The 16,288-nt window shown below is 38.1% G+C and overlaps 1 protein-coding gene across 1 annotated transcript; it reads right to left on the minus strand.

The window, feature by feature from the left end:
- Nucleotides 1-453: 453 nt before the first annotated feature.
- Nucleotides 454-13,845, minus strand: glod5 (glyoxalase domain containing 5). Its single transcript, XM_062043787.1, has 4 exons — nt 13,649-13,845; nt 10,281-10,430; nt 2,041-2,196; nt 454-1,943 (listed from the first exon to the last, which is right to left on the minus strand). Exons 1-4 carry the CDS (start codon nt 13,703-13,705, stop codon nt 1,800-1,802), a joined length of 507 nt encoding a protein of 168 aa, XP_061899771.1. The 5' UTR covers nt 13,706-13,845; the 3' UTR covers nt 454-1,799.
- Nucleotides 13,846-16,288: the final 2,443 nt, after the last annotated feature.

The following is a 16,288-nucleotide window of genomic DNA, read 5'->3' on the forward strand; positions in this document are numbered from 1 at the left end:
TAAAACAGTAAAATAGACATCAAAATGTATAACCCTAACCCTAAACACAGAGGACAACAGAGGACAGAAGACCACACAACTCACGTAGTGTTAAAAGCCAAAGAATAAAAGTGGGTCTTAAGACGAGACTTAAAACACTCCACTGTGGAAGCAGTTTGAACATGGAGGGGCAGAGTGTTCCAGAGTTTAGGGCCGACCACAGAGAATTGTCTTCTTATGCAAAAAAAAAGAAAAAGATTTGCAATATACATATTAATATATACATATATATGTATATACACATAAATACATATACATAAGTATGTATATACACATATGTAGATAGATATATACATACACATAAATATCTATGTACATACACTACCGTTCAAAAGTTTGGGGTCACCCAAAGAATTTTGTGGAATAGCCTTCATTTCTGCACAAGCAAACATTTTTTGATTTGCAAATGCATTTTTTGTTTGCACACACAAAAATGGATGGTTGCATTAAAAGACATTTCTCTCCATAACTTTCCCTTAGGTCGCAGAGAGGTGGAAGTGAATTATTGGAACTTGTACAACAAACACACTTACTGTACAAAAACTCTCAGATCCAGACTGCATTTTGTAAGTTTATTAAAAACATTCCTTTTGCATAAGCGAGAAGTAGCAATCATGTGGTGTATAACGGTGTGTAGAATAAAAGAGTACAAAGTGATCAACAAGTTCGACAATCCAAATCCCTTTCCTGTTTCCTCACATGCGCAGGTGAACGCACACCGTTCAATACTTCCTGTGCAGAGATCACAGCCACACCCGAGTGAAAAGCACCTTTCTCTACCCTAATAAATCTCTGCCAATGCATTCCATCCTGCTTGCCAAGTAGTGTTGCCATCGCGTATGCATTTACAAGTGAGCAGGCTGCAGAACCAATCAAGTAAAAACAAACAAATGAACTACATTGATAGAAAAATAAAATGCATGGATGTAGACAACCACAATGTACTCCACTGGATTTCTCCTTTCCTTCAACATGAAAGACAAAACCACAACTTATTTATAGAGCACAATTCGTACACAAGGCAAAGTGCTTTACAGAAAATTTAAAGGCAAAAATTAAATGCAAAAATTGAAAAACTAGTTTTAGTCAGTGTTACCGTAATTTCCGGACTATAAGCCGCACCTGACTATAAGCCGCACCAGCTAAATTTAGGGGAAAATACAGATTGCTCCATATATAAGCCGCACCCGACTATAAGCCGCAGGGTTTTGATGTGTAATTACCGTAGTATAAAGGGGTTCCTGCTACCACGGAGGGGATTGTCGGGACAGAGATGACTGTTTGGGAACGCAAAGCGTCCCACTTATTAACAATAAATCTTTCAATCATTCAATCAAACTTTCACATCTTTGACATGGCGAACAGCATTTGTGCAGAGTACAAATAATACAACGGTGCAAAGTAATACAAAGTGCTCGCCTGTACGTTATCAAAATAACCAGCCTACCGGTATATGAAAAGTCAGTCTTTAATCATTGTGTCATCGTCTTCCTCCTGCGTACTAAAACCACCGAAATCCTCTTCGTCGATGTCGGAGAAGAACAGGCCGTAAATAAGCCGCACCGTTTGTATAAGCCGCAGGGACCAGTTAAGATAAAATAAAATTCAATCTAGAAAAACAATTTTCCTCACATCAGTAGCAGTGAGCAATACAAAACAAAACTAGGATGTCTACTAACACAATCTACTGTGGTCTCAATCAAGTGTTCATGATGACTTAAATAGAAAATTAAGAATACAACAAAGTTCAAGAGGAAATATTAGTCTCGATTGTCTGATTTTTTCTGGTTATAATTGGACACTTCGATGAGGTTTTTATCTGGATCTCTAAAGTACAGAGAGGTAATCGTCCCCACTGCTCCAGTCCTCTCCACTGGACCCTCCTCTATCTGGACGCCACACACCTACAAACAAGACACAGTTATACAGGGCGAGACAGTCGAACTAACACATTCACCGATCATTTAGCATTCAGGAACATGGCAGACTTAAATAACTTACCTTCAGGTGTGCAGCTACGGTTGTCAGAGGGGTTTTGGTGACGAGACACAGGTCAGCAGAGCCAGGCATGGGATTCTTGGCTTTAGGCTCAAATTCCTGCCCGAGTTGGTGAAGGTTAAACTTCTGCTTCCCAAAGCCCAGAGCCTTACGGTTACCCTTAGTCGGTGTAGCAGAGATGGCATTTGTGAGTGAAGAGAACTGTCTCAAGGCGATTCAAGTAGAGCTGCTACTCAATCAGTAATGTGCAATCAGATGCTGCCATCTGGTGGACATTCTTGCAAGTCAGAGAACCAGCACATCCTCGCCTGAGTCATGCTCTAAGAAATGTTTTCATAATGCGCAGAATAAATCCACACTCATGGTAGTACAAATGTAAACTAGTTCCTTATGGTTCTACTTGTTTTAAGTGGGCAGAATGACATTGTTTTTAAACACATTTTAATTAAAACAACCAAGCCTTAGCGTGTCTCTCTGTATTTCATTCAAAACAATTCAGTCCAACTCCAGTCCTGTAGGTGGTTATAATGTATGCAAAGTTTATGTTACAAAGCAAGCAAACATTCTTCCTTATAGATTTACCTGTGGACATGCCGATGGAGAACGCACAAACTCAATATTCAAACAGTTAAAAATGGTCACCAACCTTTCCAAGCTCGGGATCCCTGGTCTCAGCCAAAAACCGAAGCAAGATCTACCCTACGTCAATGATTTGTATTTATTTTTTTAAAGACAAAGGTTTGTGTTACTGTTGGCTGATGCGGCAATGTGGGTCAGCGTTGCTTGGCTGGTAGGGCGCCCGTACCAGCAACTTGAGGGTTCCAAGTTCGATCCCCGCTTCCGCCATCTTAGTTATTGCTGTTGTGTCCTTGGGCAACACACTTTACCCACTTCCTCCCAGTGCTACCCACACTGGTTTAAATATGTAGATAATGGGTTTCATTATGTAAAGTGCTTTGAGTCTCTAGATAAAGGCGCTACATAAATATAATTAATTTCACTGTTGTTTTTGTTTTTTGTAAGGTGCCTAGGGCCAATTACAAATGAGTCACAGGCCATAGATGGCCTTTGTGGCGCACTTTGGGCACCCAAGCTGTACAAACTAACTGTTTATGGCCACTATAGTCTGAGTACTGTAGTAGATTTGTTCATCCTATGGTTACATATGGGACATGAGTCACATGGTTATCTTATGTCAGCACCTGAAGTAATAAAGTCAGTTGTTCACCTGGCGAGTTTTTCCTGTGTAATAAAGAGGGGATAAAAAGGGAAGACATTTAGCTGCCGCCTTGTTTTATCATATATTACTGCCTTTGCACGTGTCAATGTTTATTTTTTTTATGCAAAATCCGTACTTTGGAGCAATGTTCACAGACTCTCGTATTTGGCTTGTTGGCTTCCTGTCGCAGGTCAGCGATGATGGTCGTGGTTGAGAAAAGAGTTGTTTGATGTTTGATGCTAGAATGCATTGCAACGGTCAGCCTTAATGCATTGTTGCAGCTCGATGATTTTTCTGCTTGTCATGCAACACGCGCTTGTGAGATGAGCGGGTGTAGTGTCTGGCCGTGCTCGGTGTGTGTGGCCGCGGTGTCGAGAGCAGCGGGATGTGAGGCTGAAGAGAGGCAGAGGCGTGCGGGTGTGTTCATGGGTGAAAATGTGTGTGTGTTGGCAGGTCAGTTGGTCATATTAATACTTTTTTTTTTTCTAATATTTTCGCAATCAAACGGTAGGCTCCCAAAGATTGACTGGTCGATCGCAATCGACGGGTTGGCGGCCCCTGAACTTATTGAAATTTAATAAATTAGTAGAGTATAATGTCTTAAAAATCATGTACAAAGCACTTACAAAATGTATACCAAAACAACATAATTGTTAAAAGTGAAAGTAATTATAATCTGAAAGGAACTCACTGAGATGTTTAATAAATTGAGATTTAGAACATTGACAATGGAAATAAGTAGGGCTGCAACTAGCAACTAATTTGATAATTAATTAATCAGTCGATTATTACTTCGATTAATCGATTAATAATCGGATAAAAGAGACAAACTACATTTCTATCCTTTCCAGTATTTTATTGAAAAAAAACAGCATACTGGCACCATACTTCTTTTAATTATTGTTTCTCAGGTGTTTGTAAATGTTGCAGTTTATAAATAAAGGTTTATAAAAAAATAAATTAAAAAAAGTAGCCTCTGCGCATGCGCATAGCTCCAACGAATCGATGACTAAATTAATCGCCAACTATTTTTATAATCGATTTTAATCGATTTAATCGATTAGTTGTTGCAGCCCTAGAAAGAAGCATTTCCACCAGAGGAGTACAAACTTGATAGTGGAACAAAACAATGTAAATCTGTTTCTGTATTTAAATAAATGTAAAATTCATGATGATGAAAACATATGATTTGGACACCATCTGGACTTGACCTGGTTTTAAGAACCCTTTTGAACAATCTGATTTCATTGACAACCTGGTCTGGTGAAGATAAGGTCCTTTTAAAAAAAAATTAAAAAAATAAGATAAATAAATAAAAAACTTTTTCTTGAATAAAAAAGAAAGTAAAACAATAAAACAACAATTACATAAAACATAGTAATTAATGAAAATGCTAGTGGACCAGCAGCACACACAATCATGTGTGCTTCAAGGACTGTTTTGTTCTATATTGTAGGAACCAGGGGCCGTACTTATCAAGCTTCTTAGAGTGCCATTTTACACTTAAGTCCTGAGAATTTGCGAAATTTAGTCCTACTCTCAAACTTAAGAATAAAAGCTTTTTATCAACGTTCTTAAGTCTAAGAATCACTCCTACTCTCCACGATATTTAAGAGACCTTCAGAGGTGTCTTAAGTGGTTAGGAGTTGCCAGCAGGGGATGGCACTGAGGCGAGAGAGACGTGCGCGAACATTCAGGGAGCGGAACGATGTCCTGGATTTGTTTGATGACGAGGAGCTGATCAAACGGTATCGTTTAGACAGAGCGGGTATTATTTTTGTCACAGATTTAATACTTTTCGATTCCATGTTGATTTCTGCATTAACTGCAGTGGGCTAGTATATATAGAGCCACCCACACCAGTTTCAAATTAGTTGCCTAATTAATGAATTGGAAAGAAAACGTTATGACAGTAGCGTATGTGTGTGGCCGTGAGGTGAGTGACGTCAGTGAGTGTGTGGGCGAGAGAAGAGAAGAGAGGGAGCGGTAGCGTGAGTGCCGGCGGGGACTAGTTTGTTTTGTATTATTTTGTAGTTTATTGTCAAAATATACACTCCCATTGTCCAATTAAATATTTTCAAGATATTTCTTTATTCTTAGACAACGGATTCCCTTCCGTGATTGGTCATTTCTATGGACACAGAAATGACGTCACCTAAAATTCCATTTACGGCACATAGTAATGTCGTAATTCAGCTCTGAGTGTGACACTTAAGATTCAGTCCTACACTTCGCTGAAAGTGTGAGTAAGACGCTTGATAACTAACTTTTAAGTGCAGCTTTCAGCGAAGAATTTATTTACTCTTAAGTCAACTCTTAGCAGACTTCTTAGGAGTAATTCTGAGAAGCTTGATAAGTACGGCCCCAGAAGTTTAATAACGGAAAGAGACAGCCCCTTTTGTGTGAATGAGTGTGAATGAGTGTGGATAGGGGAGGGAGGTTTTGTGGGTTGGTGCACTGGTTGTAAGTGTATCTTGTGTTTTTTATGTTGATTTAATTAAAAAAATAATTTAAAAAAAGGTATAATTTGTTTGAAATTATTGTTTTCATGTTTGTTTATAAAATAAATATTGCTTTAAAAAATTTAGTTGAACAACAAATGTAACTGTGAATGGGGGGCCGACATTCTAAGTTTATATATACTTCCTTTCATTTGTGATTTATTTTAATACTATGTTGATTTTTATCTTTACCTTTAATGAATAAAATGCAATGCAAGAAGTTGAAAAAGTGAAAATAAGTTAAATTAGCACAAACATCTCATTATTTCTCCCCTATGCAATGTTAAGTTGGATATTGTTCGTACTAATGCTTCCATAATTTGTATATGTTCGTTCTGTCAAAGAGGCACTCATGTTTTTGTCTCACAAAACAGCAATCAAGCTCCTCATGCATTTCTCCAATTGCTTTGAAAGTACACTATACAGTCGAGAGCAGAACAGCAAGTCTATCTTTAACATCATGACTGCTGCTCTATACGTGCCTTTAAACGTTTTCTCAAAAGGATTTCAGAGGAACGGTTTTTATTTTGCAAAAGTACCACTTCAGTGTACTGCTGTGTGTTTTTGTAAAGCATGTTTATGATTTGGCAATGGAGCATTTTGCTTTTTGCATGCTTTTTCAAATCCATTAGTAGTTTTGGGTAGAAACCAGGGGCCGTACTTATCAAGCTTCTTAGAATTACTCCTAAAAAGTCTGCTAAGAGTTGACTTAAGAGTAAATAAATTCTTCGCTGAAAGCTGCACTTAAAAGTTAGTTATCAAGCGTCTTACTCACACTTTCAGCGAAGTGTAGGACTGAATCTTAAGTGTCACACTCAGAGCTGAATTACGACATTACTATGTGCCGTAAACGGAATTTTAGGTGACGTCATTTCTGTGTCCATAGAAATGACCAATCACGGAAGGGAATCCGTTGTCTAAGAATAAAGAAATATCTTGGAAATATTTAAGTGGACAATGGGAGTGTATATTTTGACAATAAACTACAAAATAATACAAAACAAACTAGTCCCCGCCGGCACTCACGCTACCGCTCCCTCTCTTCTATCGCCCACACACTCACTGACGTCACTCACCTCACGGCCACACACATACGCTACTGTCATAACATTTTCTTTCCAATTCATTAATTAGGCAACTAATTTGAAACTGGTGTGGGTGGCTCTATATATACTAGCCCGCTGCAGACACATGCAGAAATCAACAAGGAATCGAAAAGTATTAAATCTGTGACAAAAATAATATCCGCTCTGTCTAAACGATACCGTTTGATCAGCTGCTCGTCATCAAAAAAACAACAACATTGTTCCGTTCCCTGAACGTTCGCGCACGTCTCTCTCGCCTCAGTGCCATCCCTTGCTGGCAACTCCTAACCACTTAAGACACCTCTGAAGGTCTCTTAAATATCGTGGAGAGTAGGAGTGATTCTTATACTTAAGAACGTTGATAAAAAGCTTTTATTCTTAAGTTTGAGAGTAGGACTAAATTTCGCAAATTCTCAGGACTTAAGTGTAAAATGGCACTCTAAGAAGCTTGATAAGTACGGCCCCTGTCATTTATTTATTTTTCTTTGCTTGCTATGTGGTACGGTAGGAGGGTAAAAGTAAAGAGTCATTTATTGAGTCATATGTTGGGCATAGCTCCACTGTAGTGCTATGCACAGCTGCTTTGGCCTTTTTGGAATTTGCCCTGCAATAATGACGCAACTTTGTAACAATTACAATCTCAGAAAAAGCATAAATACAATGTTTAAAGTATGGACCATATTTTTTAGACATAAGGCGCACCGGATTACGAGGCGCACTGTTGATTACCGGGTCTATTTTCATATGCAAGGTGCACTAAATTATAAGGCGCATTAAAGAGGTCCTATTATGATTATTTTTTCCAACATTTAAAACACTTCCTTGTGGACTACATAGCATGTAATGGTGGGTATTTGGTAATCACACTTCAACTATGTCTTCTTCCCATCATCTTTGTTGAAGTTTTCGCTTCCATAGCCAGTTTACTGACATGTATAAGTTAGAACTATACATTACTTTGTATTAGAAATGGCAACAGCGGAGGATGAAGACTTGAGGGCTGTAATTGCTGCCAAAAGTGCATCAACAAAGTATCGAGCAAAGGGTCTGAATACTTATGACCATGTGAGTTGAGTTTTCTTTTTTAATACTTTTGTAAACATTTCTATATTTCTGTTTTTTTTCTGTCAAGATGGGGGGAGTGTAGAATAATGAGAAATACAATTATGTTTTGTATTTTTTAGCAAATGACTGCAATGAAACAGAGTAAAACATTTAAATGGGTCTGAATAATTCCCATAACCACTGTACATACAGTAGCAGGGGTCTTCAACGTTTTTCAGGCCGAGGCCCTTAAACTGATGAAGAAGGGACTCTCTACTTTAGTGGTGTCGAAAATGTGGCCACAGCATCCATCCATTTTCTACCACTTGGGGTCGCTCGAGCATATCCCAGCTGCACTCACATTCACACACTAGGGTACATTTAGTGTTGCCAAACAGCATGTTGTTGAAATGAAATCTAACCACATAACAGTAAATATGTTAGCAAACAGAATAAGAATCCAAAATGTTGATACTAATAACCTGCTTTGTAATCTACAACACAAACCTGACACAAAGTTTTGTCTTTAAATGTTTGTTTTACAGTTTTTTATTTTTAAAATAAAACATATTAAAATGGCCCCAGTAGCATGCTTTGACTTTTCAGTATCCCTTGGAGGAAAAAGTTTGGACCACTTATACAATCTATTTATGCACCCTTTATAAACAGTTTTTTTTTAAATTAAAATAGTTCTAAACATACCCTGTTATTGTGCAATACAAAGATAAGTCAATAATACAGTACAGTGCCGATAATAGCTAGCTTTTTTAATAAACTTTTTTTGCACACATGGTAAAAGTCAAATTTTAACATTGATAATGTACATTTATTAGGAAAACATGTCAGTTATGACAAGCAGAAAAAGTGTTGTTTAGTGCAACTATTTTCCATGAAATACGCATTGAGGCTATAAAGTGTGTAACATAGCTCAATGATTAAAATAATCGATAGCTAAACAAAAACGATGAATAGATAATATTATATTCATGTTTTTGTATAAAACCTGCAAGGTACTAAGAGTTGGGTGGCCATTCCACTGCTATTTGTAAACCACGTTAATGTGTTGGTGTAATGTTAAATTTTGCGGTACAATTGCAGGGGGAGCTAAAAAAAGAAAAAAAAGAAAAACAAGTAATCAACCAAAAATGTCACTACCCTCTGCTCTCTGTGGTCCCGCTCGCCTGTTGTTGAAGACCTCTTGTCCAGTTATTCTAAAAACTGTAATACGGGTACCACTCTGTAAATATGTACTGTATATGGGGTATCATTGTTGATGTTTGTGCATTGTGTGTCATGTTACGGTCCCCAAAAACATTAAATATACTTGTTAAATAAAACCTCTGCCTTGTTTTTAATGAAGACTTGGGCCTACAACGCTACTTTAATATTGGTGTTTGGTGAAAAAAGCTTGAGGACCACTGCTCTGGGGCCGTACTTATCAAGCTTCTTAGAGTGCCATTTTACACTTAAGTCCTGAGAATTTGCGAAATTTAGTCCTACTCTCAAACTTAAGAATAAAAGCTTTTTATCAACGTTCTTAAGTCTAAGAATCACTCCTACTCTCTACGATATTTAAGAGACCTTCAGAGGTGTCTTAAGTGGTTAGGAGTTGCCAGCAGGGGATGGCACTGAGGCGAGAGAGACGTGTGCGAACGTTCAGGGAACGGAACAATGTTTTGTTTTTTTTGATGACGAGCAGCTGATCAAACGGTATCGTTTAGACGGAGCGGATATTATTTTTGTCACAGATTTAATACTTTTCGATTCCTTGTTGATTTCTGCATGTGTCTGCAGTGGGCTAGTATATATAGAGCCACCCACACCAGTTTCAAATTAGTTGCCTAATTAATTAATTTGAAAGAAAATGTTATGACAGTAGCGTATGTGTGTGGCCGTGAGGTGAGTGACGTCAGTGAGTGTGTGGGCGAGAGAAGAGAGGGAGCGGTAGCGTGAGTGCCGGCGGGGACTAGTTTGTTTTGTATTATTTTGTAGTTTATTGTCAAAATATACACTCCCACTGTCCACTTAAATATTTCCAAGATATTTCTTTATTCTTAGACAACGGATTCCCTTCCGTGATTGGTCATTTCTATGGACACAGAAATGACGTCACCTAAAATTCCGTTTACGGCACATAGTAATGTCGTAATTCAGCTCTGAGTGTGACACTTAAGATTCAGTCCTACACTTCGCTGAAAGTGTGAGTAAGACGCTTGATAACTAACTTTTAAGTGCAGCTTTCAGCGAAGAATTTATTTACTCTTAAGTCAACTCTTAGCAGACTTCTTAGGAGTAATTCTAAGAAGCTTGACAAGTACGGCCCCTGGTGTGTAATGCGCATGTCCAAACAAAATGACTGCAAATAATGAATATTCTTGTCATAGTGATCAATACCTTGAAAGTAACGACCTCCATGCCCAGAGTTGATGTGTAGAAGTCGATGGTTTCTGACACGCTTTTCACAGTCAGCACCAAATGATCCACATGACTTACTTCCACTGGACATGTTGCCTTCAATCTAACACCAGTTGGAAAGACAGAAGTCTGAAAGAAACCAACCATTACATCCATAGGTCAAACTAAATGGTAACAGTAGAAGAGAAAGTCAAACACAAATACGGATGGACGTAGTAGATATTGAAAGGGTAGAAGAAAACACATTTTTAGGTGTAATAATAGATCCATCCAACCATCCATTTTTTACCGCTTGTCCCCTTTGGGGTCGCGGGGGGTCACTGGAGCCCATCTCAGCTGCATTCGGGCGGTAGGCGGGGTAGACACTGGACAAGTCGCCACCTCATCGCAGTAATAATAGATGATAAAATTAATTGGAAATCTCATGTAAAAACTATACAACAGAAAGTAGCAAGGAACCCATCAATAATGAATAAAGCAAAAAAACAAAAAAAAAACACTTCATATTCTCTACAGCTCACTAGTCTTACCATATCTGAGGTATTGGGGAAACAACTTCATTCACTAACTGTGTTACAAAAAAGATCAATTACAATAATACATAATGTTGGATATAGAGAACATACAAACCCTTTATTTATTAAATCACAATTATTGAAATTCAACGATTTGGTGCATTTGCAAACAGCTAAAAGGATGTACAAAGCAAACTATAACCTGCTACCCAAGAATGTACAACAATTCTTCTCAACAAATGAGGAGAAATATAACCTTAGAGGAAAATCTAATTTAAAACATTTGTATGCCCATACAACACTTAAAAACCTTTAGTATATCCGTATGTGGAATGAAATTATGGAACGGATTTACCAAAGAAATCAAACAAAGCACCAATATGATTAAGTTTAAGAGACGGTTCAAACTAGAAGTGTTCACAAAGTACCCAGAACAAGAATTATTAATTTTCTCGACAGAATCTCCTCTCTGGTCAACAAAAGCACCATGAAGATTCTAGCGGGAACTCTCATTCAACCCATTTTCGATTAGGCATACACCTCCAAAACCCTCAAATCAAGACTCCAAACATCCCAGAACAAGCTAGTCCGGTTACTTCTAGACCTCCACCCCAGATCACACCTCACTCCTACCCACTTCTCCAAAGTGGGCTGGCTCAGGGTGGAGGACAGAGTAAAACAACTTGCACTGAGCCTAGTCTATAAAATTCGCTACACCTCCCTGATACCGAAGTACATGTCAAACTACTTCCAGAACGTAAATGACCGTCATAACCACAACACCAGGGGGAGCTTCACAAACCACGTCAAATCCAGATTCCACCTAACAAAGGTCTTAACTCATTCTCCTTCTATGCCACATCAATATGGAATGCACTCCCAACAGGTGTAAAAGAAAGTGCATCTCTATCCTCCTTCAAAACCGCACTAAAAGAACACCTCCAGGCAGTTACAACCCTAGCCTAACCCCCAGCCCCCACCACATCCCACCTCCCCGGATTGTAAATAATCAAATGTATATACTTGTTCTTATGATTTCTGAGCTCACTAGGTTCACCGCTCGCTGTACATATCCTACGAAGTGAGACCTACACTGTTACAATGTCCATTTCTCTGATTATATAATTGTTGATGACTGAAATATGCTGATAGCAACCCAACCTAACCCCACCTCCACATCCCACCCCCCAGATTGTAAATAATTCAATGTATATACTCTGATGATTAACTTGTATGATGACTGTATTATGCTGATAGTATATATTTGTACCATGAATTGATTAACGTGGACCCCGACTTAAACAAGTTGAAAAACTTATTCGGGTGTTACCATTTAGTGGTCAATTTGTACGTAATATGTACTGTACTGTGCAATCTACTAACTAGGGGACGGTATAGCTCGGTTGGTAGAGCGGCCGTGCCAGCAACTTGAGGGTTGCAGGTTCGATCCCCGCTTCCGCCATCCTAGTCACTGCTGTTGTGTCCTTGGGCAAGACACTTTACCCACCTGCTCCCAGTGCCACCCACACTGGTTTAAATGTAACTTAGATATTGGGTTTCACAATGTAAAGCGCTTTGAGTCACTTGAGAAAAAGCGCTATATAAATGTAATTCACTTCACTTCACAACTAACTAGCAATCAAACTACTTCCTTAACGTAAATGACCGCCATAACCACAACACTAGGGGGAGTTCCACTAACCACGTTAAACCCAGATTCCGATCTAACAAAGGTCTTAACTCATTCTCTTTCTATGCCACATCAATATGGAATGCACTCCCTACAGGTGTAAAAGAAAGGGCATCTCTATCCTCCTTCAAAACCACACTAAAAGAACACCTCCAGGCAACTTCAACCCTAAACTAACACCCTCCCTTCCACATCCTACCTCCCCGGATTGTAAATAATCAAATGTAGATACTTATTCTTATGCTTTCTGATCACTACTTGCTGTACATATTCTACCAAGTCAGTCCTACACTGTTCCAATGTCCATTTCTCTGATGATGCAATTGTTGATGACTGAAGTGTTGATATCAACCAAACCTAACCCCCCCCCACCCCCTCCACATCCCACACCCCAGATTGTAAATAATGTAACTAATTCAATGTATACTCTGATGATTATCTTGTGTGACGACTGTATTATGATGATAGTGTATATCTGTATCATGAATGAAGTGGACCCCGACTTAAACAAGTTCAAAAACTTATTCGGGTGTTACCATTTAGTGGTCAATTGTACGGAATATGTACTGCACTTTGCAATCTACTAATAAAAGCTTCAATCAATTAATCAAACAATCAATAAATCTACTAATACAAGTTTGAATCAACCAATCAATGAACATCTTGAACCCTTTTAATTAGTCAGAAAAATATTATTTATGTATTTATTATTTGTATGCTTACTATGGTATATTATGTATTTATTTATTCACTGTTATTTTACAGAGAACAAGGGAATGGGATACAATTGCTATGGTATGAAAAGGGGTAGGATTAAATAAGCTCTGGTTCTTCCTACTCCTTTTCGGACGTGCTGGAAGGAAACAACTGGAATTGTGTGATGCATTACATTGTATCGTATGTATGTTCGAAATAAATTGAAACTGAACTAAATGTATCAATATACTTGAGGGTTAGCTTCCTGTTAGCAACGTAGCATGTGTAGACGAGCCCCGCCGCTATTTACTTTAATGCACATGTTATTAAAGGAGGTTCATGTTATTCAGCGACAGTTCGACAGACACGGTGGCTTTTTTTATGTCGTATTTCAACAAGACGACCAGGTCCAATCTGCAATAAATGTTCACCATGATATACATTACCTGAAGTGTAATCTTCCGGACGGTCCAAACACGACTACCGACTTTTCGAAGTGCCATTTTGGTGTGGCACACCTACTTCCGTGTTTGTCCACTTCACCGCAGCGAGGGGAAAGGTAACACAATACTACTGTATAGTTTTGTTTAATAATGTTATGGTTGCTCAGAATATGTTCGTTTATTTTGCTCGACATTCATTCAATAACCCTAAAATACACCACTTACCGAATGGCTTCGATAATCAGTTTAGATACGTGACAACATGGCGACGTCGACTTGTGACGTTAGCGATTCATCATCTGGTAAAAGGCCAAATCTTCCGCAATATTGTTGTAATTCCTAATTTGTGAGAGGTTGTGACGTGTTGAATGTTGGGTTGGACTCAGGAAGGCACATTGAGGCAGGCACGTTTCCCCCGAATCCTACCGGCAGGGAGTTCTCTAGGGCAGTGGGTCCCCAACCACCGGTGCGGGGACCGGTACCGGTCCGTGAAGCATTTGCTACCAGGCCGCAGAGAAACATTAAATCATTTATAAAGGACTGCATTTTCTCCGACTTAACTTTGGCCTGTCCCACTAGACCAAGGGTGTCAAACTTGTTTTCATTGAGGGCCACACCGCAGTCATGGCTGCCTCGATATGTACCTCGCTGTACATACAAAGTTACAATGTCCATATCTCAGATGATAAACTTGTAGGATGACTGAAATATGCCAATAGCAACCTAACCTACCCCCCGGATTGTAAATAATTAAATGTATATACTCTGATGATTAACTTGTATGATGACTGTATTATGCTGATAGGCTAGCTGTCTGCTTCTCCATAAAAAAGCTACCTCAAACAAACCTGAATATAAAAATTAATGAGGAGCTCATTGAACAAGTACCTGAAGTCAAATATTTGGACATAATCATAGACTCAGCTGAATTTTAAAAGTCACATTAAGAAAATGTGTAAAACCCTGAAGGCAAACCTAGGCTGTTTTAAGATTATAAGACACTGCTTAACTCTTAGCTGTGCTTTTACTTTTATGAATTCAATGATTCTTTCACACATATCTTATGGCTTAACTACATGGTCCCAGGCACACCAGTCATCAATCAAGACCATTGAGTGTCTTTATAACCGCGCCTTGAAAGTTCTAGACAAGAACAGTATACGATATCATTATTGCCCAATTATAACCAAATACAATATTTTAAGTTTTACCAATTTTATTTTGTTACACACAGTCAAACTGGTTTTTAATTGCTTGGATAACTCTGCTCCCCAGTTGCTCTGCAAGGCAATTACAAGACTGCAAAGTGGTACCAGATCTACCACCCGAGCAATGTCAAAAGGCAACTGTTGCGTTCCATTCCGTAGAACATCTTTTGCCCAGACTGCCTTTTCAATAAAAGGACCACAACTATGGAACTCTTTACCTGACACTTTGAAAAGTATACCTGCACTTGTCACTTTCAAAAGACAAATAAAATTATGGCTAGTTGAGCAACAATCGTGTTCCCATGTTTAGTTTTTACTAATTGATTTGTATCTAGTCTGCACTTTGTCTGTTATTATTATTATTGCCTTTTATCTAGTTTGCACTTTGTATTATTACTATTATCATTATTATCGACTCATTCTAGTTTTTATTTTTTCAATTTTAATGATGTTGGATCTATGTTGTTGTTGTTGGGGACAAGTGTTGTAAATTAGCTTTGGCTACAAACACTATGATGCATACATTGGATAACTGTTTCAGATGTCTATGTTTTTGTATCTGTCCCTATTTCAAATAAATCTCTCTCTCTCTCTCTCTATATATATATATATATTTGTACCATGAATTGATTAACGTGGACCCCGACTTAAACAAGTTGAAAAACGTATTCGGGTGTTACCATTTAGTGATCAATTGTACGGAATATGTACTGTACTGTGCAATCTACTAATAAAAGTTTCAATCAATCAATCAATGCCAATAGAGGGTCGCTTGTAACAGTAAATAATTAATGAATTTGCCTATGAATTGAAATATATTTTTAAAAAATGTCTTACGTAAAGTTGTATGGTGTTTTTTTTTTTAAACTATTTATACAACATATTATTGTAATAGAAATACAGTACCGCTGTTTCATTTTATTTTGGCAACTCAGCTGCCAGTTTTTTACTAGAATAAAATGTGGTACCATAAAATCAGCAACCGTGGTTTTAAACAAAACAAAACTGACAGCTCAGTCGACAGAATTTTACTGTAAAAAAACAAACATTGGTCGTTTATTTTTCAACTCACAAGTAATATGCTGTAAAAAAAAAACTCCCTAAATTTTACAGTAAAGTCTATTGGTCATTTTTATAGTGTACAATTTGATGGATGACTTGCTTCGAAACCATAAGTTAAGCAGATATTTAAGTTTTTATTTGGATTTTGACCAACAAAGTTAGATAATATATTTGTTGCAATATTGGACACAATTTTTTCCCCCTGTCAAACCATAATACCTTTAGTAAGAAAATAAGAAGGTAAAGAAATAAAATATAAGGTATTTTATTGACACATTATTTCCAGGCTTTTGCGGGCCATATAAAATGACGTGGAGGGCCAGATCTGGTCCACGGGCCTTGAGTTTGACACCTGTGCACTAGACACACCAAT

The sequence above is a fragment of the Entelurus aequoreus genome, linkage group LG04, assembly GCF_033978785.1.
Source record: "Entelurus aequoreus isolate RoL-2023_Sb linkage group LG04, RoL_Eaeq_v1.1, whole genome shotgun sequence".
NCBI classification, from domain to species: Eukaryota; Metazoa; Chordata; class Actinopteri; order Syngnathiformes; family Syngnathidae; genus Entelurus; species Entelurus aequoreus.

Coding starts and splice junctions, on each gene's coding strand:
- glod5 (XM_062043787.1), bottom strand. CDS start 13,705: ATGGCACTTCGAAAAGTCGGTAGTCGTGTTTGGACCGTCCGGAAGATT. Junction 2,197..10,280: donor TGGAGGTCGTTACTTTCAAG/GTATTGATCACT, acceptor ACACCGACTAAG/GGTAACCGTAAGGCTCTGGG. Junction 1,944..2,040: donor CCGTAGCTGCACACCTGAAG/GTAAGTTATTTA, acceptor TCTTGTTTGTAG/GTGTGTGGCGTCCAGATAGA.